At 39.7% G+C, this 24,581-nt stretch overlaps 1 protein-coding gene across 2 annotated transcripts in view; it reads right to left on the bottom strand.

The window, feature by feature from the left end:
- Positions 1-9,591: 9,591 nt before the first annotated feature.
- LOC140204216 (UDP-N-acetylglucosamine--peptide N-acetylglucosaminyltransferase 110 kDa subunit) overlaps positions 9,592-24,581 on the bottom strand; it is a 48,594-nt gene continuing 33,604 nt past the window's right edge. For both annotated transcript variants that reach the window (XM_072270740.1, XM_072270741.1), the window contains 7 exons: positions 23,278-23,448; positions 22,686-22,802; positions 20,808-20,975; positions 20,284-20,436; positions 17,854-18,106; positions 13,133-13,256; positions 9,592-11,571 (listed from right to left, as the gene is read on the bottom strand). In XM_072270740.1, the coding sequence (XP_072126841.1) occupies positions 11,388-11,571; positions 13,133-13,256; positions 17,854-18,106; positions 20,284-20,436; positions 20,808-20,975; positions 22,686-22,802; positions 23,278-23,448 (1,170 nt within the window). In that variant the 3' untranslated portion in view covers positions 9,592-11,387. The remainder of the gene's footprint in view (positions 11,572-13,132; positions 13,257-17,853; positions 18,107-20,283; positions 20,437-20,807; positions 20,976-22,685; positions 22,803-23,277; positions 23,449-24,581) is intronic.

The raw sequence follows: 24,581 nt of genomic DNA, 5'->3' as shown, positions 1-24,581 counted from the left end.
ACTTCTATAGATGTGTGATGGAGAGTATATTGATTGGCTGCATCACAGCCTGGTATAGAAACATCAATGCCTTTAATCCTGCAAGTCATGGATACGGTGCAGTCCATCACGGGTAAAACTCTGCCCACCATTAAGCGCATCTACGTGGAGCATTGTCACAGAACAACAATTAAACAAAAGTTTCATTAATCTTTCCAAATTTTTGTAATCCTAAATGTGTTCTCAAAATTAGTTACCACTCAGTTACCCTTCTCAATCCCAACATTTGCTGACATCGTTAGCCACACTCTCCTTGGATATCAACTCTGCACTTCAGATTAACCAGTTCTTAACCATCCATTGCAAACCAATATAAAATCTTCAATCTTTTTTTCACAAAAGGTACATGGAGAAATTATATCCACGAAGTACTGCTGGTCCTTTAATCATGCGCCTGAACAAAGTATAGTACCAGCAAAGGAACAAATAATATTTTTGGATGCTGACAGTCTGCTACATTTGATGACGGTAATACTGTTGTAATTGTGATCAAAGTCACCAGAGAAACACTGAAGCTGATAAGATAGAAGTCCTTACTCGTCACAAAGATCTGGGATTCTCACAGAGACACTCTCAGTAAAGTCGACTGTACTGCTTCCTAGGGATGCTGCCTGGCCTGCTGTGCTCACCAGCAACTTTGATGTGTGTTGCTTGAATTTTCAGCATCTGCAGAATTCCTCGTGTTTACCTCAGTAAAGGTACATCACTTTTTTATGCCCTTAATATCCAAGATAACAATAACTGATACAATACAGTTTCAATAGTTGCAATTACATTGTTTTCTTTAATATTTAGGGTTCATAATGCTTCCTTTGAATTACATATCTACAGCGACAGTTGTCTGAATGTTTGAACCCCTTTGTCACAGAGTAATTCACACAAATCGTCTAAAAACATAGAGGCAGAAATTCCAGACACTCAAAATTGATAAGTACACAAACACAATTGATTGCCTATACCCGTGACCATGTTTGATGTGCTAAGTAACAACATCTGTCCAGTCTGCCAACTTGCACTCTAGTCACAATGGTCCAAGTAATTTAGCTATGTTGCCTAGTTTGATGCAAAACAATTAACACAACCTCATTGTCTGTGGAGCAGCCTGTGCTTTTAGCTTCAATTTATTGCTTGAAATTTACAAAACAAATTAAGACTAATTGCAAGCTTCCTGAACTTAATTACATTCACAATAAGAACTGAACCTGGTTCTCGTTTGAATTAATATCTGCCATATTCATTTAACTCCAGAATACGCCCAAACAATGTTATCTTAAAGTATCTACAGTGCCTTGTAAAAGTATTCAGCCCCCAGCCCTTTATTCACATAAATAAGTATTACATAGAGGATTTTGATCAATTTAATTGAGAATTTTTGTTTGTGAATCACATACTCCTTTTCCCTATAATAGAGCCCCCCAAAAAAGACAGAAAAACTAAACATTCAAAAATGAAATGGTATCAGTTCATAAGTATTCATCCCCCTTTGCTCAGTACATAGTTAAACCATTTCTTGCAGCTATTACAGATAAGACTATTAGCTTTGCACAATGTGATGGAGCAAGATTTACCCATTCCTCCTTGCAAACTTGCTCAAGCTGTGCCAGGTTAGTTAGGGAGCAGTGGTGTACAGCAGTCTTGAGGTCTTGCAAGATATATTTGATTAGGTTAAGGTCAGGATCTGACTCTGCCATTCAAAAACATCAATTTTCTTCATTTGAAGCCACTCCATAGTTGCTCTGATAGTGTGCTTTGGGTTGTTGTCCTGCTGAAAGACAAACTTCCTGCCCAGTTTAATCTTTCTGGCAGAGGCTAGCAAGTTTTTATCCAGGAACACCCTGTACTAAGCAACATCAATTGTCCCATCAATCCTGACTAGATTTCCAGTCCCTGCTGCTGAAAGGGTCATAGTGATGGTGTTTCATGGTTTATTGCACGGTATTAGGTTTACACCACACATACCACTTAATGTTGATGTGAAAAAGTTCCACTTTAGTCTCATCTAACCACAAACCCTTCTTCTACATCTTCATTGTATCTTCTAAGTGACACTTTACAAAGTCTTTACAGGCAAGGACATCTTTCTTTAGCCAGGGCTTCTTCCTTGTCATTCCTTAAATACCCCTTTTTATGCAAGGCTTTTAGAGATTGTGGGGCCATGAACTTCATCTCCAGTTGCAGACACTGATTTCTGCAGCTCACTCAGTGACTGTTGGTGTCACAGTAGCCTCTCTTATAAGTGTCATTCTTCTCTGGTGACCAAGTTTAGAGGGGCAGTCTGACCAACACAATATGGCTGTCATTTCATATTTTTTCCATGATGAACTACATGGAGCTCTGTGGTTTGTTCAGTGCCTTTGAGATGGTCTTGTACCCTTCCCCAATTTTGTGCTTCTCTATTATCATTTCCCTGAATTGCCTTGACTGCTTTTTTGACTTCATTTTGATTTGGTCTGTTGAAAATCTACCATACCGTTGGACCTTATAGAGAGAGGGAATTGGGAGGACAGACTGAGGCTGACACTGCGCAACTCTCCCTCACTTAAATCCAAACCACGCGCTTGTCTCAACATCATCATAATGGTGTTGAGGTCCTCATCGACGTGATGGACGAACACACACACACATTGGGTGAGTTGGTAAGGCAATACACTGTATTCAAACTGAGGAAAGTTAGCATAATAATTACAAAGGGGATGAATACTTTTTCAGCCTCACAATTTTGAGGCAAAATAATTGTGGGAGCTAAATACCTTTTCAAGGCACTATAGTATTACATTTCACTTGTTCCAAATTATGTCCATATGTCAACAGCAAGATAACCAAAAATGTATTTTTTTTACTCATATTAATTTGGTGACACTAATGGTGACCTTTTCCTGCCCCATTTCCTGCACCAAGAACAAGTCAAGGCATTGGGTTGTCAACACAGCTCAGCACATCACAGTAAGCAGCCTCCCCTCTATGGGCTGTCTAAACTTCTTACTGTCTCAGTCAAGCATCCAGCATAATCAAAGACCCACCCACCTGGACATTTTTTTTACTACACTCTCCCATCAAACAGAAAGGCAGCACATGTTTTACAGTACCAGTGACCCGAATTCAATTCCCGCCACTGCCTGTAGGGAATTTCTACTTTCTACTCGCAACCACCTGGGTTTCCTCCAGCTGTTCTGGTTTAACCCCACAGTCCAAAGGTGCACCGATTGGTAGGTTAACTGGTTACAGTAAATTGTTCTGTCATTAGGCTAGGGTTAGATTGGGGGCTGCTGGACAAACTCTGCAAATATAAAAGAGAAATTAATCATAAATAAATCACCAATAAACTGAACATGAGATGAAGCGTCTTTGACAGTGAGTCCATAGGTTGTGTGATCAGTTCAGTGATGGGGCAAGTGAAGTTATCCCCTCTGGTTCAAGAGCCTGATGTCTGAGGGGTAACAACTATTCCTGAACATAGTGGCGAGAGTCCTGAGGCTCCTGTACCTTCTTCCTGATAGCAACAGGTAGGAGAGCAAACAAGGGTGATGGGGGTCCGTGATGATGGATGCTGCTTTCATGCGACAGCACTCCGTATAGATGTGCTTAACAGTAGGAATGGATTGGGCCATATCCACTACTTTTTGTAGGATCTTCTGTTCAAGGGCATTGGTGTTTCCATACCAGGCTGCAATGCAGCCCATCAATGTACTCTCCAATACACATCTATAGAAAATAGTCAAAGTTTTAAATGTCATGCCAAATCTTCGCAAACTCCTAAGTAGAGGTGCTGCTACACACTTGCTGAAGGCAATAATCATCTCCTTGGTCTTGCTGATATTGAATAAGAGGATGTTGTTGTGGCTCCACTCAGCCAGAATTTCAATCTCTCTCCTATATGCAGATTCATCACCACCTTTGATTTGGCCAACAGTGGTGTCATAAGCAAACTTAAGTAAGGCATTGGAGCTTAGCCACACACTCGTAAGTTAAAACAAGTAGAGCAGGGGGCTAAGCACATAGCCTTATGGTTCATCCAGGGCTTCTGGTTGGAGAAGACTCTGAATAATTTTGAGGTGACACACTCATCTGCAACTGTTTTGATATAAAGCCCATGGCAACTGGGGTGAACTCATTGAGATCCACAGAGGAGTCCTTGAAGAAAACAGCCCGGTCCACCAATTTGAAGCAATCCCGTAGCCACTCACTCCTGTGACCACGTCTTCATTGTTCTAATATCTGGAGCCTTGCTCTTTAACCTCTGCCGGTATGCAGGTAAGAGGAGGACAACCAAGTGACCAATTTCCCAAAATGCAGTCTGGGCATGGAACACTAGATATCCCTTATCTTAGTATAACAGTGGTCTAGTGTGTTAGGACCTCTGGTGCTACAGATTATTTGCTGATAATAATTGGGCAGTGATTTCTTCAAAGCAAGCTTGATTGAAATTCCGGACTATGATTTGAAATTCAGAGGGTGGACTGTTTGTTTGGTGTTGGCACCGTGCAGTATCTCAAGTGCTTGATTACAGTCAACTGCTGGTGGTGTGTAAACTGCAGTTGGGATCATGGAGAACTCTCTTGGTAAATGGGTGTTCGAGGTCGGAACAACACTAGTATGACAAGAACAGCACATTGGAGCACCATAGTGTTTATCATCAAATACACGCCTCAACCTTTTTGCCTTTTTCAAATAAGCAGCTCAGTACATCCTGTGTATCGAGAAGCCTTTGGATCTGATTGCCATATCTGGCGTACTCTTAAGTTAAAACTCGGTAAAACACAGAACACAACAATCCCTCATTTCCCTAAAATAGGGCAATCTTGCTGTTATGTTGTGTGAGGGGTCTCATCTCTCTGCGTATCAGCCCAGCTTGGAGTCCACACCCTCCTGCTCGCATCCAGCAAGGGCAATAAACTTTCATCTACACAAAGGTGCTATACCTGCTTGCTTGAGAGTTAAGCGTGCTGAGTCCTCCAGAAGATCATAGAAACATAGAAAATAGATGGAGTAGGCCATTCGGCCCTTCGAACCTATACCGCCATTCAGTATGATCATGGCTGATAATCCAACTCAGAACCCTGTACCTGCCTTCTCTCCATACAAGGGCCATATCTAACTCCCTCTTAAATATAGCTAATGAACTGGCCTCAACTGTTTCCTGTGGCAGAGAATTCCACAGATTCACCACTCTCTGTGTGAAGAAGTTTTTCCTCATCTCAGCCCTAAAAGGCTTCCCCTTTATCCTTAAACTGCGACCCCTCGTTCTGGACTTCCCCAACATCAAGAACAATCTTCCTGCATCTAGCCTGTCCAATCCCTTTAGAATTTTATACGTTTCAATATCTCTCCTCAATTTTCTAAATTCCAGTGAATATAGTCCATCCAGTCTTTCATCATATGAAAGTCCTGCCATCCCAGGAATCAATCTGGTGAACCTTCTTTGTACTCCCTCTATAGCCAGAATGTCTTTCCTCAGATTAGGGGACCAAAACTGCACACAATACTCCAGGTGTGGTCTCACCGAGGCCTTGTACAACTGCAGTAGTGCCTTCCTGCTCCCGTACTCGAATCCTCTTGCTATGAATGCCAGAGCATATGAAATCTGTAGTTCATTAAGTCAATTCAAAAGTGTATTGCTCAATGGGAAACTACAGTTGCAAGTAAAAGTTTGTGAACCCTTTGCAATTACCCAGTTTCTGCTTTAATTACTCATAAAATGCCTGATCTTCATCCAAGTCACAATAATAGACAAACACAACCTGCCAAAACTAATAACAGACAAACAATTGTACTTTTCATGTCTTTATTGAACACACTGCTTAATCATTCACAGTCCAGGCTGGAAAAAGTATGGGAACCCTTGTATTGAATAACTGGTAGAACCTCCCTTAGCAGCAATAACTTCCACCAAACATTTTCTGTAGCCGCTGATCAGACTTTCACAATGGGAACGAGGAATTTTAGTTCATTGTTCCCTCAATGATTGAATTTGAATTGAATCGACTATTTCTTACATTCTTCACATACATGAGTAAAAATCTTCACATGTCTCTGTCTAAATGTACAGTAATTTATAAATAGAAGTCAACGTAACATGGAATACACTCAAATCAGCGTGATTTATTCAGTCTGATGGCCTGGTGGAAAAAGCTGTCCCGGAGCCTGTCGGTCCTGGCTTTTATGCTGCGGTACCGTTTCCCAGATGGTAGCAGCTAGAATAGATTGTGGTTGGGATAACTAAGTCCCCAATGATCCTACGGACCCCTTTTACACACCTGCCATTGTATACGTCCTGAATCATGGAAAGTTCACAACTACAGATGCGCTGGGGTGTCTGCACCACTCTCTGCAGAGTTCTGCAATTAAGGGAGGTACAGTTCCTATACCACACAGTGATGCAGCCAGTCAGGATGCCACTGTAGAAAGTTTTTAGGATTTGGAGGCCCATACCAAACTTTTTCAACCGTCTGCGGTGAAAGAAGTGCTGTCGTGCCTTTTTCACCACACAGCTACTGTGTACAGACCATGTGGGGTCCTTGGGGATGTGGATGCCAAGGAATCCAAAACATGATGTTCACCCTCTCAAACCCAAATCCATTGACCTGCTATCCAGGCCCTGATGCAGCAAAGCAGCCCCAAGCCATGATGCTCCTTTCATACCTTGCTTCACAGTTGGGATGAGGTTTTGGTGTTGGTGTGCAGTGCCCTTTTTCCTCCAAACAGCGATGTGCTTTTCTGCCAAAAAGTTCATCCTTTGTCTTATCTGTCCACAAAGCAATGTTTCAGAAGTGTTGTGGAACATCCAGGTTTTTTTTTGTTGCAAACTTGAGATGTGCAGTTTTTATTTGGAGAGCAGTGGTTTCCTGCATGTTGTCCTTCCATGAACACCATTCTTACTCAGTTTTTGTTATATGGATACATGAACAGAGACTTTAGCAAGTTCTAGAGATTTTTGCAGGTCTTTTATTATTACCCTTGGGTTCTTTCACCTCCTTCAGCATTGTATGCTGTGCTCTTTGTGTGATCTTTGCAGGACACCCACTTGTAGGAAGAGTAGCAACAGTACTGAGTTTCATCCATTTGTAGTCAAGTTTCTCTTAATTGGACTGATGAACACTCGAGACTTTAGAAATGCTTTTGTAGCCTTTTCCAGTGTCATGCATCTCTGCAATTCTTCTAAGGTCCTCCAAAAGTTGATTTGATCGAGGCGTGGTGCACAGAAACACATCTTTCTTGAGAAGAGCAGGCTATGTCAGAAGCCAGACTGCATGTTTAATTTAGTAAGGGCACCTCTACAACCCACAACTCCAATCTTTTCTCACTGATTGGAACACCTGACTCCAAATAGCTTTTGTAGAAGGTATTACCCCAGAAATTCACATACTTTTTTTTAAACCTAGATTGTGATTGCTTAAATGGTGTACTCAGTATTGATGAGAAGTACAATTGTTTGTGTTTAGTTTAGGCAAATTGTGTTTGTCTATTATTGTGACACCAGGTACACTATTTCAGGTTTAATATCACTGGCATGTGTTGTGAAACCTGTTACCTTAGCAACAACAGTACAATACATGGATAATACAGAACAAAAAAATCAATTAAGTATATATGTATATTAGTTAAAATTAAAAAGTGTAAAAACAGATATTTAAAAAGGTGAGGTAGTGTTCAATGTCCATTTAGGAGTTGGGTGGCAGAGGGGAAGCAGCTGTTCCTGAATTGTTGAGTGTGTGCCTTCTGTACCTCCTTACTGATGGTAACAATAAGCAGGCGTGTCCTGGGTGATGGGGGATCCTTAATAATAGATGCTGCCTTTCCGAGGCACCACTCTTTGAAGATGTCTTGGATACTATGGAGGTCAGTACCCAAGATGGAGCTGTGTCTAATTTTGCAGCTTTCTGTAGCTTCTTTCAATCCTGTGCAGTAGCTTCCTCATAAATAGACAGTGATGCAGCCTGTCGGAACGCTCTCCATAGTTCTGTCAAAATTCTCGTTTTAGGTGACAAACCAAATCTCCGCAAATTCCTAATGGAATATAGCCACCACTTTACCTTTATAGCTGCATTGTTATGTTGGGACCAGATTAGATCCTCAGATCTTGACACCAAGGAACTTGAGATTGCTCCATGTCTCCACTACTGATCCCTCTATGAAGATTGGTTTGTGTTCAAATATCTTACCCTTCCTTGAGTCCACAATCAGCCCTTCGGTCTTACTGACATTGACTGCAATGTTGTCACTGCAACACCACTCAACAATAGGTACATTTTGCTCCTGTATGCCCTCTCGTCTCCATTTGAGATTCTGCCAACGATGGTTGTATCATTAGCAAATTTATAAATGGAATTTGAGCTAACCTAGCCACACAGTCATGGGTATACTGAGAGTAGAGCAGTGGGCTAAGCACACATTCCAGAAGTGCGCCAGTGTTGAACATCAGTGATGAAGAGATATTATTACCAATCCGCAAAGATTGTGGTCTTCCGGTTAAGTAAGTGGAGGATCCAACTGCAAAGGGAGGTACAGAGGTTCAGGTTCTGTAGCTTATCTATCAGGACTGTGGGAATGACTGTGTTAAACGCTGAGCTATAGTCAATGAACAGCATCGTGACATAGCTCAATGTACCATGTAATGATTTGATCTGTATAAATAATATGTAGGGCAGGTTTTCCCACTATCTTGGTCCATGTGACAATAAACCAATAGCAATACATTTGTGTCCTTGGCAATGTCATCCGAAAACATAGGATTAGTTGCCACATACACACCATATGCTTTCAGAATACCCCTTCATTACACATCCATTAGCTTAGCACATACCTCCTCCAAACACTGGAAACACCAAATTTTTCATATTTGATCCCAATCAATCATAATCAACCTCAAGCCACAGACACTGTGGCAAATGGCCATAACTGAACCATTTCATTTACCATCTCAGTGTCAGAATTGACTTTGAGATGAAGTTTTGAGCTCACTTAATTTCTGGTGCAGGCGCTTTATTAATCTGAAATGACAACATTTTAAAGGCACGTAGATATGACAATCAACTTTTGTAACAAAACTTCTGTTGGTTACTTGTTTGTGTACTCAATGTACATGGACATTTAACTATCATCAGAGTCCCTTGTAGAGTAATGGAAAGGAAAGGTACGTCGCATCCGGAGTTTCTCCGGTTAGCGGACGATTTCCCTCCATGCCTCTCTGACGTAGTGGGGAACCGTGTATGAAGCAAGTTACAGCAGTGGTTTGCCATTGCCTTCTGCCGCATGAGTTTCCAAAGAGATCACCAGCTCGTAACCCAGCATGGATGGAAAGTGTGCAGGGGAGCCGGCTGGATTCGAACTCGGGACCTTTCGTCCCGAAGTCCGATGCTGTATGGTAGAAAAAATTTGCAGAAAAAGCAGCTTAGCAAATTTCAGAGCTGAAGTGGCAGGAATTTTTATCTGTGTTTACCTGCCAAATATTATAATAGTACTGTATAAATGGGTAAATATTTAACTGATTTCAAATAAAAAATGTCAGTGACAAAGATCACACATATAAATAACAATAAAGAAATCAAAGGCATCTGGAGAAGCATTCAACTGCTTTATTATTGTATGCAGATACATTAGATTCTCATTCACATGTATTTACAGCTTCATACTTAAACAGCCTGAAACGCAAACAATTCCAAAATTGGAGGAAGTCTTTTTAGCAACAAAATATGAATAAGATGCACGTTAAAATAGCTGATAATCAAGAATCTTTTAAAAAAATCTACAAGTAAAAATAACCACCTCGTGCGTATTATTACTTCATACCCAAGTGAACGACTTTTTAGAATATGCTCACCCGTATATGTTGTCATATCTCTCAGCTTCAGTACAAACCATATCACTGTTTATTTTTGTTAAATAAAGTTATCAATCCACTAAACAATATGAACCAGACATTATCTCTCTCCCCACTAGAGGTGCTTGGGAATTCCAGCTGCTAAAATCTGGTTTCATTATATATTAAACTAACTGGACTCTGTTTAATATCATTTTATGAAACTTTTGGATGAGCAACAAGAGGGAGAATCTAAGGTTAATATTTACAATCATGGTTTCTCCCATCTCCCAGCAAATCAATTAACCATCAAGTTGAAGTGATGAAGCCTCAAGTTGAAGTAACTCTTGATGCAGACCTGAGAATCAACTCTGAAAACAGTTTGGTTATACCTAAGAACATGTAAACTGAGAGCAAAAGAAAATCTTCCAAATACACCCACAAAGCTTTTCCACCAATTGAATATGTAAAATGAGAAAACTGTAGAATGCTGCTAAATCTACATAATATTAATAACAGATGAAATACTTACCTGGGGGCTAACCCTTAGCCCTTCACAAATGATCCTATAAAAATCAAATGAGTCCATTCAGTGAGGCAGAAGAACAACCACTCTCCCGATTAACTGCTTTTAATTATTCCAAATGGTTCCTGCACTGGGTCAGTCTTCAAAACTTCATTTCAGACCTCAGCGACAGCTGTTGCACTGCTACTCCATACAATTATTACACCTGCATGGTCATGCAAAGAAACGCATACTACAGCTTCATTCAAATTTATGGGACAGATAAGGAAATGCATTTCATTGCATCATTTGAGTTTGTGTCTGACACAATTAAATTCATCCAAATGCATATGTGAGCCACCATAGGACAACTGGTAATCCGGCGACAACATTTGAAGACCTGGAGCAAATAGCAACAAAGTTAAATTGTTCATTTGGCACACTTCCTTTTCATATTGAAAGCAAATTTTCAGCACAAACACAGATTTTGCAACCAAGAAGCCTGCAAGGCAAAGAGCACAAAGGCTACCATGAAAGGGAGCCTATGGTGTATAAAAATAATTTGACAGACAGGTAAAAACATAATGCCACCTCTTTAAAGTGTTATTATAAGGCCTTAATAAACTTATCTGACCATCAGGCCTCCTCCTTCTGACATTCAAAAGGAAGCCTCTGCCATCCATTTGTACAGCAACGATTTGCTAATATCAGATTTTTAACATCAAATCACAAGTCTGAAGTCTTAGTTAAATATTACAAATATTTTCATTTTCATCCACTAGAATACCACTACTCAATTTAAATAAGTTGCATTTCTGCACAGGGTATGTTTGGGCCAATTCTGTTTTCACAGTTCAGTTCAAATAAAAAAAAATTCTTCCAATGAACTGGCTCCAATCTTCAGTCACTCTGCGTTGGTATGAAATTCCATTATTGCCAGAATTTCTCATCTTAAAAATCTAAAACAATCATTGCCAAGGAAGTCTTGGAGCCAAGAGTGCAGATCAGTCTTCACATGTTAATTTGCCATACTTTACAAATGGAGTTTTAGGCAGTTTCATTTGTCTCCATAGCTTTAAATGGCTTGATTATGTGGTCTGGTTTATTGTTTGCTGCATAATGCTCCCACATTTGCATGTACAAACGCTCTAAATCCATAGTATATTGCTTGGTGTTGAACAACGGGCTGGTCACTCTTTGCTTCCACACCTTCCCACGGATCTTCTTTAGACTGTACAAAAACATTGTCAAAATCGTGTCAGGCTCACAAATTAAAGCTCTCTACATTCAAACACTGCCGCTACTATAATCTGCCAAATGTTCTATCCACTTCCTGCACTTGGCAGCTAAACAAAATGTACTGATGACCTAGAAAATCTAATGACAAAACTGAAGCCCTCTCTATGAAGTGTTATGTTATCCCATTTATCAGATTGTGGGTAGATTATCTTGTATATCTAAACAATATAATACATCTTTTAAAGTTAAGTAATGAGCATCTCAACTAGAATTGGCATTCAATAACAAAATAGGTGGAGTCCTTAATTTTCCATTGTGAAATTTCAAACACAGATCTGTTTTACACTAGCAGATCATTCTAAAATTAATGGAAGTCTATGGTCTGTTCATTTCCAATCCATGAATCTCAGCTATATCCTAAAATTAAGCTGGTGTTCAAATATTGTTAAATCTTTCAATGAAATGGGAAACCACGATCAAATTTCAGTTTTTCAGTATCAGGAAAGCTGTTTTATTACAACAAAATATAATTGTAGTAAGCAGCACATCTTAATAGTAATTTAGCAAATTTATGAAGTACAGCATAAATTAAATTAATTTCAAGCATCTCTACAGGTGGGGTATATGGGTGTTTGAAAACATTAATCTACCTACCTCAATTACATCTTAGATGTGGTTAAGTTGTTAGTTGTAGATATTGCTATGTCAAGAGAATGCTAGACTGATATAGGGATAAAGATGTTCAACACTAGAAATACGCAAAAATTGAAGAGCATTTCTGGAAAGAAGGACTGAATTAATATTTCAAAACAAACTTTCTTGTTCTGATGAAAATTAAAACATTTAAAAGGGTGCAAGAAAAGTTACAAAGAAAGGAACAAAAGCAAGCCTGGTCAGCAGGAAAATACAATGACAAAAAGTAACAGTGCAAAGTAAAAGGGACGGTTACAGAACAAAAATAGAAAGATTGACAGGTTAACTTCTTCCTGATCAACAGGTGCCATCATTTGAAAGGAGCCAACAGAGAAAAAGAAACGCAGAGTAAGATTTCCGAAGTCCTGCTCTTCTGGATGAGATATGCTTTTGGCGGCTGCCTTTTCAAGTCAAATTGTCAGTTGTTCCCTACAACAGTTTACATTTAAAAAAAACCTCAACAGGCTATGAAAAAGAATAAACAGTCAATGCTCGGACCGAGTTCCTTCATTGTTGCTTGAATGAGTTCCTCCATTTTCTGTATGTTACTCTGGATTTCCAGTATCTGCAGAATCTTGTATTTGTACTTCAGTTTGTTGCTAACATTAAAGAGACTACTTTCAGATCATGAAACTGTCCCTTTAAATGTTTAACATTAACAAAGATCATGAAATCATTGAATAATTAATTTCCAAGGTGAAGCAGGAGAGCTAACACCATACTGAGCTACTTTATTCGCAAATTGCAAGTTAGCACTCACCAAACTTGTTATTTAAGGTAACAAGTACCAACAGGAGATATACACCAATAAAACATTAACAGCCCCCCTCCCCAAAAAAAGAGAGAAAATGAGAACATACTATTCCATATCTGTGCCCAACATGGCAGCAATATCCTCATATTCTTGTCTGGTCTTTGCTATCAATTCTGGACATCCCAAGCATGTCAATTGTGAGGCAGCAACACGAGATGCGAGTGTTTCCCCTGCAAGAAGGAAAAAAAAATTAATAGATTTTTAACTCATGCATGCATTGACAAACATGTGCTTTTCTTCAGTGATTTTCAGGTAAGACTTCCCCCAAGAAATGCAGATAGTTTGCATTGATTGGTCAGCATTTCCCTATGCAAAAAGTCCAGAAGTATATACTTGAAGGAATGCAAGAGCCCCAAACAGGCCAATGGCTATTCGGACTTGGGAAAACTTTCAGTGACTCCATTCATGTAATAGAGATAAACAGTTGCAGTATTATTCCTGTTTGTTAATACAATTAAGTTCACTTAACTTTTAATTACTTTTAGAAGTTAAGTAATTTAAAGAAATATTCCCAATATTTAGTATTTTTCAATACTCCTGGATTTCACAGGCACTTATATTTTTGACAACTTTGCCAGCTGAAATAAGACTCAAGCACTATTAAAAGGGTTCTGTGTTCAACATCTTTTTCAATAGACCTTGGTACACAATGTCATTTACCTCTAGCAAACTCTATGCTACAGTGGATATTGCGAAGGGAATTGAGGCAAATTGGTTGAGGAAGCTACTAGGACATTATCGATTCAAGACAAACCTGGCTTTAGAGTGGTTAAATGAAAATGGACAGCTGACTGCTAGCAAACTTCCAGCAATTAGGTATACAGACTGCTCACTTTAGTGAAACTTGTTATATTTGGGTAATCGAAGTAAAGAACATATTTGGATCAAATACTGATCTGGAAATGAGTAGGAAAAACTTGAGATCAATATGCAAGTGCAGAGAAATGCGAACAAAAAAGTGACAAGTACAGTAGTGTGTAAAAGTTACAGGCACATAGAAGAATTCTGTAAAGGGAAGATGCTTTCAAAAATAACGAAATGAAGTTTCTAATTATCAAAAAATTACTAATAAAAAGCAGTAATCAGGAAAAAAAAACAAACTAAAAATCAATATCTGGAGTGACCACCAACACACATCAAAGTTGCTGGTGAACGCAGCATCTCTAGGAAGAGGTACAGTTGACGTTTCAGGCCGAGACCCTTCGTCAGGATCTGGTGTGACCACCCCTGCTTTTAAAACCACTATGCAGTTTATAAGAAACTCCGCTGGTAGGTTGTTCCAAGCATCTTGGAGAAGTTGCCACAGTTCTTCTGTCGACTTTGGATATCTTCCTTACTTCTCTCTCCCCCCCCCCCCCCCCCCCAGGTTTTCGCAGACAGCCTCAATGATGTTGAGATCAGGACTCTGTGGAGGCTATACCATTTGCTGCAGAACTCCTTGTTCTTTCTTTTTTTTTGCGCGTGAATGTTGGTGGGACAATGTTTTTTTCGTGCCTTTACAAGGCACAGAGCGAGAGAGACTGTGTGGCACACTACTCCTCACACAGACATTTCGCAGTATTTTTCCCCTTTTATTTTACGAGGTCAAGTTGCGATCTCGACACTCAACCCGGCACGGATGGAAAGCGTACTCGGGAGCAGCCCTGATTGGGTTCGAACCCGGGAACATCCGTTCCAGAGTCTGATGCTGATGTCATTGCGCCACCAGCCAGCCCACTCCTTGTTCTTCTTTTCACCGAAGATAGTTCTTTATGACTTTGGTTATACCTTTGGGGTCACTGACTTGTGGCAGAATGAAGTTGTGACACCTTTCTGATCGTGTTGCATGATGGATGAGAATCTGCTTGTACTTCTCAGCATTGAAGATTCCATTAATTCTGACCAAATCACCAACTCCATTTGCAGAAATGCAGACCCAAACCTGCAGGGAAACTCTGCCATGTTTCACTTTTGGCTGTAGACACTCATCCATGCAGTGCTCTCTATTCACAAACTGTCTCTTGTTTGAGTTAAAAATTTCAAATTTTGACTCAACAGCTCAGAGCACTTGCTGCCATTAGTCAGCACTCCAGTCCTTGTGTTTTTGTGCATAGGCGAGTCTCTTGGTTTTGTTTCTACTTCAGAGGAATGACTATTTGGCAGCAACTCTTCCATGAAGACCACTTCTGACAAGACTTCTCCAGACCAGAGGGGTGTTATTTGGTTCCAGTGATTTCTGTGTGTTCAGAGCTGATAACAGTGCTGAATTATTACCGATTTAGAAGGGACATCAGTTTGGTGTATTCCTCGTCTGCTGCACTCAGTTTCCATGGCCAGCCACTGCATTTCTGTTCCTCAATCACGCCCTTTCGTTATGCTTCTTCCAAAGAGCTTGGACAGCTTATCTTGAAACTCCTGTCTGCTACAAAATTTCTGCTTGGAGGGACCTAGCTGATGCAGGATGACTGCCTTGTTGCTTTGCTCACTCTTGCCATGGTGTAAGAATTGATAACTTGATGGTTAAGCTATTGTATCACCTTAAACAAACGTTTATGTTTCAGTAAATTAGTTTAGTTCATTCACCTCATTCTGTCATTGATCATTAGCACGATTGTTATCTTTGTTTAGTCATGCACTGGGCTATATAGCTACAAAGTAAGCAAGTTTTAATTTGAAAATTGGTCTATTACTTAATGTTACTTTAACGAAATATTTAATTTCTTGGAAAATTAACATTTGCTCTTTTCTACTGACACTAATGTAGAAGACAAAAAAAACCCCATCTAAAAAAACCTTAATATTAAAAAAAATCTAGGATGCCAAACACTTTTGAACAATACTGTACTATTATGTCTAATCTTTCCCCAGCAGAAATGACATATTTGCAAATTAATATACAAGATCAAATATAACACAAAGCAGTCATAAGATCATCATTTGTAGAACATTTGCATCAAGAAACTGAAATAGAACCGCTTTCTGAACAAGAGTAGTTACATAAAGATATCAAAAATATCAAAGCAACACACACACAAAACGCTGGAGGAACTCAACAGGCCAGGCAACATCTATGGAAAAGAGTAAACAGTCGACGATTTGGGCAGAGACCCTTCATCAGACTGGAAAGAAAGAAGTCAAAGTTAGAAGGTGTGTGGGGGTGAAGAGACACAGTAGTAGCACAAGGTGATAGGTGAAACCCAGAGATGGGGAGGGTGTGAAGTAAAGAGTTGGGAAGTTGATTGGTGAAAGAAGGGTTAAATTTCATTACTCCTCCCCTTCACCATTCCTGTTCCCCCCCCCCCAACTGTATCTCCTTACCTGCCCATCACCCCCCTCTGGTGCTGCTCATCTTTCTTCCATGGTCTTCTATCCTCTCCCATTATATTCAACCCTTCTCCAGCCCCTTATCTCTTTTGCCAATCAACTTTACAGCTCTTTACTTCACCGCCCCCCCCCCAATTTCACTTACCACCTTGCACATCTTCCTCCTTCCCTCCCACATTCTTACTCTGACTTCTCCTTTCTTTTCAGTCCCCATGAAGAGTCTTGGCCCGAAATGCTGCCTCGCCTGCTGAGTTCCTCCAGCATTTTGTGTGTGTTGCCTCACAAATATCAATGTCAGTTCCTAAACTTGCTTGATAGGGTTATTACACAAACATGCCCAATGTGAACGGCTATAATGTTGTTACTGCAAGAATCTTAAATTCATCTTTCTCTCTCTGAACAGAAAGACTTCACATTTAAACTACTTTAATTCCATTTCCTGTACCACCTCCTTTCTAATCCTAATCTCTATGTAAATGCCTTTTCCTATCTGTGTATTTACCTTGATAATATTCCTTCAACCAAGATGGTGAAAAGTTCATGTTCCTAATGACAAAGAGTTACAATCAATACATCTAAAGCATCCCTCATTCAAAACCAGATCTAAAGTCTACCTTCAACTCTCAAATGTTTTCTCTGCAAAACAAACCTTCCTCAGAATTATTTAACTACAACTGACCTTCCTCAAAATTATTTAACTACACCGGACTTGACCTACCCTGAGCAAGAAACTCAGTTGCTCTAAATGTTCTAACATTTTAAACCCAATTATACCCTTCATGTTTCCACTCAGCTGGAATTATACAAGCTACCTTGTAGGCAGCTGGTTTCCCTCAACTACCTTTTTTTAAAAAAAATGCAACATTTTCTCTCTGACTTAACAATTCAACTCTATTTGGCAAAAATTATGGCCAATGCTTTAACAATTTATTACTATCATTTTCAATATCCTGAATTGAAAACCATCTGTTAACATTTTTACATTATGTGGTAATAAGCTTTCCAACACACAAAATGGTAATTATCATTTAACTTACATCACAAAATGAATAGATTGATAAAATTTAAAAATGTCCTTGGTAATTCTACCATAGCAACACACAGGCAGTGTAACAGAAGTTAATTTATTTAACTATATTGTCCAGTCCAAAGACACCCAATAACTATACTTACTGCAAGCATAATAAATTTACATGTAGGACTGCCTGCAAAAATACCATTTTAGTGAAGACATAATGGACATTCCCGGCTGATAATTTTAAGTTTAACATTGCAGAACAGAATAGAATTATTAATTCAATAAAGCAACCTCTCATCCAAAAAATATTAAGACAGATGACATCACAGAACAAGAGTAAGGTACTTAAAAGAACAAAAGTAAGATACTCAAGTTCAGAATCCCTCAACACAAATCGTTCCTTCAACAATTATGACTTCAAAAGATAGAAACGTAACTGCACATACCCGGCATTGTCACCATTGGTGTTCCAGCCCAGAGCACATCCATTCCAGTGGTGTGACCATTACAAAGTGGAGTGTCCAGACACACATCAGCCAGCTGTCCTCGCCTGACATGTTCTTCTTTTGGAGCAACAGGTGAAAAGATAATACGGTTAGCAGACAGACCCATATTCTGGGCATACTGCTGAATGTTGGGTTCTCCAACTGCAGGAAATCGAAGGAGCCACAGTACACTGTTAGGAACCCGCTTTAGTATCTGTAGGGTAAGACAACATAGTGAATTTTTTTCAATACCTTCATTTCTGTGAAGGAAAAAAGTTGCTCTCAAAATTAGCACATATCTACAAACTGTTTCATCCTGCATGTACACTTTCAGCTACTGTATATTAGAATCCATCTTAAGATCTGCACTCATTAATTATAAAGAGTTACGAAAGCAAAGTAAATCTTAAAACTGTTCCCTCAAACAAAACGTTCTGGGTGATAACTTCTGGAGCTTAGTTACCAAAGCAGACACAAACAGGTAGAGAATACCAGTTGCAAGTCAGACAATTACCATTCAATGCAAAATTGCTTCCCAGATATATTGTTGCATACATTTTCCCTCAGAGGCAGACATGGAATAAAATATATTAATATATCTGCATTATTTACAATTTATCTAAGGCAATTGCTTCCTAGATTAATCACAATTAATCATAAAATATCTTTGACCTTCACAAGGAGGAACAATACCAGCAACAAGATCTGAAAAGTAGTCCTTTCAACACATTATCAAGAGAATAAATCATGGCTGAACCAAAGTCAGGAACTAGATGCCCAACTTTGTTCACAGTAATTGAGTAAAAATAAATACAAGCTCATACGATTTTTACTGGGAAGTAGCTGAACATTCAAAACTGGTCTGAGAAATTTTTTTACATTAAAAAGTTAAATTAAAAATCTTCTCTACTTCAGAAGGCTGTAAGCGCTCATGTGCCACATGTAAATCTACTAAGATGTCAACTCGTCTACAAGATGTTATCCGGCAAGATGGCAATGCAACAGGTTGTAATAGATTCTTCGGGATCAACAAAAGGCGCTACCGTTCTACTTAAACATACATCTAATTTTCACAAGATCCTGTTATACGTTAAGAACTCAAAGTATGGCAGATCTACACCATCATTGAGCGGCTCAGTAGTGGGAGATAATGAAGGAGCTGAGCAATGTGCTGCTTCCTGAGTCAATGGAAGCTTATAGTCAAATAGTGATCGCTTTTCGTGTGATCACAGGATCCCTTTGGACATTGTTAATCTGCTAGGCTGCAAGTCCAATTCACTAATTTATTAAATGCGAGCAGGGGCAGATGGAGGGGGCCTAGTGCTCGGTGATAGCGAGGACTAGGCCTGAAGCCACAGCATTGCCTGTATTGCAACTGCCAGGAGTAAGGAGACAAAGCCATTGCACTTCACAGGGGTGGTGTAGGGCTGTGTTCAGAACGGAATCGGAGCTGCCCTCTGAGAGTTATACTTGGTAAAAGGAAAGCTCTGTTGTGCCAACTGCAGATTTTTAAAATGGCACTCAGTGGACTCAGGCCTCAAGCTGCAGGGTGACTTACTTTTCAGCTGTTGAAGGACAGGCATCTGGGCCAACATGCTCTACTGGGGGCAGCGTAGCACAGCGGTGGTTAACTGAAACTTTAAAATGGACTGGGGGGGGGGGTCTGGACTACATACATACACATTTGTTTGCTTGTGTTTTTACTAATCTATGTGTTTGCATATGAGAGCACTGGACCTGAGAGCCCCACCCAGCAAGCGTCGGAGGCCAGCAGACAGACGATATCAGTGGGCTGGGGTGTCTGGACGACAGATAAATGCATATATGTGTCTATATGGGTTTTGTTGACTTGTATTGTATCAAGCCGTGGCATTGCAACACTTATTACGTAATTGCGATCTTGTGTGTGCTTACTGTGTGTGACTTTTGGTAATGTGTCTTTGCACCTTGACCCCGTAGTAATGCTGCTCATTTTGCAGTATTCATGTCTGGTTAAATGACAACTGAGTTGAACTTTTGGACATCAAAGGAATTATGCAATGAGGTGGCAAACAGAAAACACGGATTGATGTAAATATCTGACATAATTTTACTGATCAATGTAACAGGAAGAAAAAAACTACACTGATATTTTCAAAATCCAAAACTCAAAAGTTCACACCTCAATATACCCAAACAAGTGTGCATTTGATCACTTTGGAAAAAATGCCAATATTCAATCTTCTTTGACAATTCAGTTCATGACTGGAACAACTGTCAACTAGATTTGCAAGTGCATTTTCCTTCACCGCTCTAAATTTAATTTTCCCTTTTAAGCACAAAACAACTGATCCAACTTCCACAAATAAAAAAAAAATTACAATGATAAGCTGTTGAAGTACTAATACTCACACTGGCCCACATTTGAAGTGTAGCTGGATCAATTTTATACAGCTGGTTGAAGTTACAATAAACAATGGCATCTTCAGGTAAGCCATACTGAGAGCGTGTTGTAACAATAATTGTTCGGGGAACCTCCTCTCCAGTTGCTGCCTTGTTGTTAATCTGATGAAAGGCAAAATTCTCGCTAATTAACAGAAGAGCTTAAGTTTCATTCAGAAAGCCATCACCATAAACAGGAAAATACAAACATGCACTTCTGCAAACTGAAATCTGCCAACACTAAAATAGCCCCATTTAACCCAAAACAAAAATCACTGATTCACTAAGCAGCTCTATGATAAATAAACAAGGGCTTGTGTCCATTTAAACCCATGTCAGCTTTATATCAAAAGACAAGATATTGTTTGTGTGACTGACAGTTTCATTTCCTCTAAGCTTCTTCCACCCCAGCTCTACAGCTGCATGGAAATTTTACTCATTCAATTTTTGAATGCTACCCTCCACCTTTCCAAAATGTCCATACTATCACTTACTTGAGTTGTTGCTAGTCCATTGCTGACTGTAAAATTATTGATTGTAACCTGAATTTGCCCCTGGTTGATCATGTTGATAATGGCTTCAGCTGCAGTGTTCATAGGAACAACAGGCATTGAAAGTGCAGAATTTGTGTCAGAGTTGTCCCCACCATCAGGGCACTTCAGCTGTAAACAGATTGAAAAGCATTAGTTAGAAAAGTGGGGTCTTAAGAACAAAACAAATACCTACAGGTGTTTATAATCCAAAATAATAAACTGGAAATACTCTCCAGGTCAAACAGCACCTCTGGGGTAATAAATAATGTCAACAAGTGAGAGATCAAGTACATTTTAAGATTAGATTAGATTCAACTTTATTGTCATTGTGCCGAGTACAGATACAAAGCCAATGAAATGCATTTAGCATCTGACCAGAAATGCAAAGAATACTGTTATTTACAAAATAACTGTGAATAAAAAGCGCTATAACACACAAACAAAAGTACTGAGACAGTACAATACGAATGCAATACTGCTTAGCGCTGTGATGAGAGGTTCAGCAGTGTCACAGCCTCAGGGAAGAAGCTCTTCCTGTGCCTGCTGGTGCGGGAGCTGAGGCTCCTGTAGTGCCTACCGGATGGGAGGAGAGTAAAAAGTCCATGGTTAGGGTGAGATGCATCCCTGATAATGCTTTTCACCCTGCCCAGGCAGCGTTTATGGTAGATGTTCTCAATGGTGGGCAATTGGGTGCTGATAATCCGCTGGGCAGTTTTCACCACACGCTGGAGTGCTTTGCGATCCGATACGGGACAATTGCCATACCACACTGAGGTGCAGTTGGTGAGTATGCTCTCAGTGGTACAGTGGTAAAAGTCCGTCAGTGTCCTGGGACAGAGGTGAGCTTTCTTCAGGCTCCGCAGGAAATAAAGGCGTTGTTGCGAGTTGGTGAGTCCAGTGTCAGGAGGACCAAGGGAATGCCTTTGATGGAGTACAAATAGAAGCTGTCAAAGCTTTACTTTAGAAACCAGGAGCATGCAACAGAAGAAAAAAAATAATGCAACACTTTGAGAGAAAATAAGAGATCACCCAAAATTGTTAAATTCAGCACCAAATTCTGTGGAGTTCATTACCACAGACAGCAGTGAAGGCCAAGTCATTAAGTATATTTAAAGCAAAGGTCGATAGGTTCTTAATTAGGTTATAGGGAGAATAGCATTTAGTGGGGAAATAAATCTGCCATGATTGAATGGCGGAGGCGACTCAATGAGCAGAATGTCCTAAACCTGCACCTATGTCTTATGGAAAAATAAATATATCAATAGGGAGACTCAGAAGGATTGTATTTAAAAGGAGTGCAGGAATGACATTTGTGCAACTGCAAGAAACACCAACCTAACAAAAAGGTTGAGCAAGGATATCCAAATAGAAATAAAACAAACATTCTTTCAAGTAACTAATGCATACGTGGCACAGGCCCTAACAAACTCCCATAGCTACATTTTTGCTTGGAGAAAATGAGCAGAGTTGAAGGAGTCGTTCAATGCAAGAATAATTTTAGCCAGGTAAAATAACCCTCTGATACCTCAATCTTTCTGAACATGTTTCTCTGAAATCAGTTGGAAATCTCATCACTTTGCCACGCTCCATATATTAAAAAAAAATCAGGGCCTGTAATGCTTTAATGAGCTTCAATATGTTCTTCCATTTTCTGATACAAGAATGTGGAATATAGTGGTATGATTTACTGGAAGTTGAAAATCCAAGCAGGTTTCATAATCATTAAAGGGTGGATCACTCCTAGGTTCACACTGTTACTAGATATGTTTAATTCAGCTCAGTAAAGCATGGACATATAACCCATTCAACACAATTTATATGCCAATTTCAAATTCTTACCTTGACTACTTTGACGTCAGGTAGGCTGTCCAGAAATGCCTTCAGATCAATACCGTTTAAAACAATCCTATTATCATATATGTGCCCATTTGATTTGAAGTCAATAACAGCCTTTTTCTAAAACAAAAAAAAGTTGTCAGCATTTTGTTTACAAGGATGGCAAGATAAATGCAGGTGGAATGTGTCAATGGAGATGCGAGAGAAATGCGAATGCAATTACTTGATATTTGCTACGGATGTGGTAGGACAAAGCTTATTGGGGTGCTGTACAATTCTGATGCTAACCTTCCAAAAATACATACAAAACAACACGATTAAAACACAAGCCACATGGTGAACTGAAAATGTTGCAAACTAAGAATAATCAAGACTTAAAACCAATTTGCCTCTATTCTGCTGGGATGGCACAGGAGCAGCTCACAACTCCATTGATCTGGTTTCAATCCTGATCTCTGATACTGTGTGGAGTTTCCTTATGATCGTGTCAGCTGGGACAATGGGACTTATGGGCTGAAATGGCTTCCATCCATTCATACAAGGCAAATAATTCATACTATGGCATTAACATTGACTGGAAAGATCCATGCATTACCTTAAGATGTGGGAACATATTGGCATGATCTCCAATAAAGAAGGTGTTGGGCATGTAGGCTAGCTTCTCAGAGTACTGCTCTGCTAGCTCAAGCGGAGATGTTTCCTTGTCAGTGATAATATAATCCATGAATGGTGCTCCACTTGTTCCAGGATAACCAAGCCACATTGCCTGGGGAAACAATAATGTACTTCAATACATGACTGACCATCCTAAATTATAAATACAATATATCAAAAAAAATCAAACCAGAGTACTAAGTACAAAATTCACTATTTTAAAGAGAACGCCACAGTTCAAGCACAAAAGTCAAAATACTGTGGATTCAATAAAACACATTAAATGCTATGGTGTCCCAATTATATATAGAAAAAAAGCATGAAATAGCAATATTTTTCTAAACAGTAAATAAGACACCTTAGGAATGATGATGATAGTATCAAATCACTTTTTCTGCAGCAATAGTTCAGTGCATGTCAGAAGTAAAATCAACATGATAGAATTTAGTCCACAAAATGTACCATAGTTTTAGACTTTTGGATCATTGGGGATCTCTTCTGGGGAAGGTGGGACCTGTACAGATTGGATGAGTTGCACCTGAACTCAAAGGGGAGCAATATCCTTGCAGGTAGGTTTGCTAGCATGGTTCAGGAGGGTTTAAACTAATTTGCAAGGGGGATGGGACCCAGAGCGACAGAGCAGTGAAAGAGGTGCATGGAGTAAAGCCAGATCTAACATACAGAGAGGCTTTGAGGAAAGAGAAGCAGAATAAAGGGTGTAAAGGTAGGAAGGTAGAAGGGCTAAAGTGTGTGTACTTCAATGCAAGAAGCATCAGGAACAAAGGTGATGAACTGAGAGCTTGGATACATACATGGAATTATGATGTAGTGGCCATTACAGAGACTTGGCTGGCACCAGGGCAGGAATGGATTCTCAATATTCCTGGATTTCAGTGCTTTAAAAGGGATGGGGGGGGGGAAGGGGAGGAGGGGTAGCATTATTGGTCAGGGATACTATTACAGCTACAGAAAGGGTGGGTAATGTAGCAGGATCCTCTTTTGAGTCAGTATGGGTGAAAGTCAGGAACAGGAAGGGAGCAGTTACTCTACTGGGAGTATTTTATAGACCCCCTGGTAGCAGCAGAGATACAGAGGAGCAGAATGGGAGGCAGAATTTGGAAAGGTGCAAAAATAACAGGGTTGTTATCATGGGTGACTTTAACTTCCCTAATATTGATTGGCACCTGATTAGTTCCAAGGGTTTGGATGGGGCAGAGTCTGTTAAGTGTGTCCAGGACGGATTCC

The sequence above is a fragment of the Mobula birostris genome, chromosome 10 (genome assembly GCF_030028105.1).
Source record: "Mobula birostris isolate sMobBir1 chromosome 10, sMobBir1.hap1, whole genome shotgun sequence".
Taxonomy (NCBI): domain Eukaryota; kingdom Metazoa; phylum Chordata; class Chondrichthyes; order Myliobatiformes; family Myliobatidae; genus Mobula; species Mobula birostris.
The sequence above is the reverse complement of the archived record's forward strand: the minus strand, read 5'-3'. Positions and strand labels throughout refer to the sequence as shown.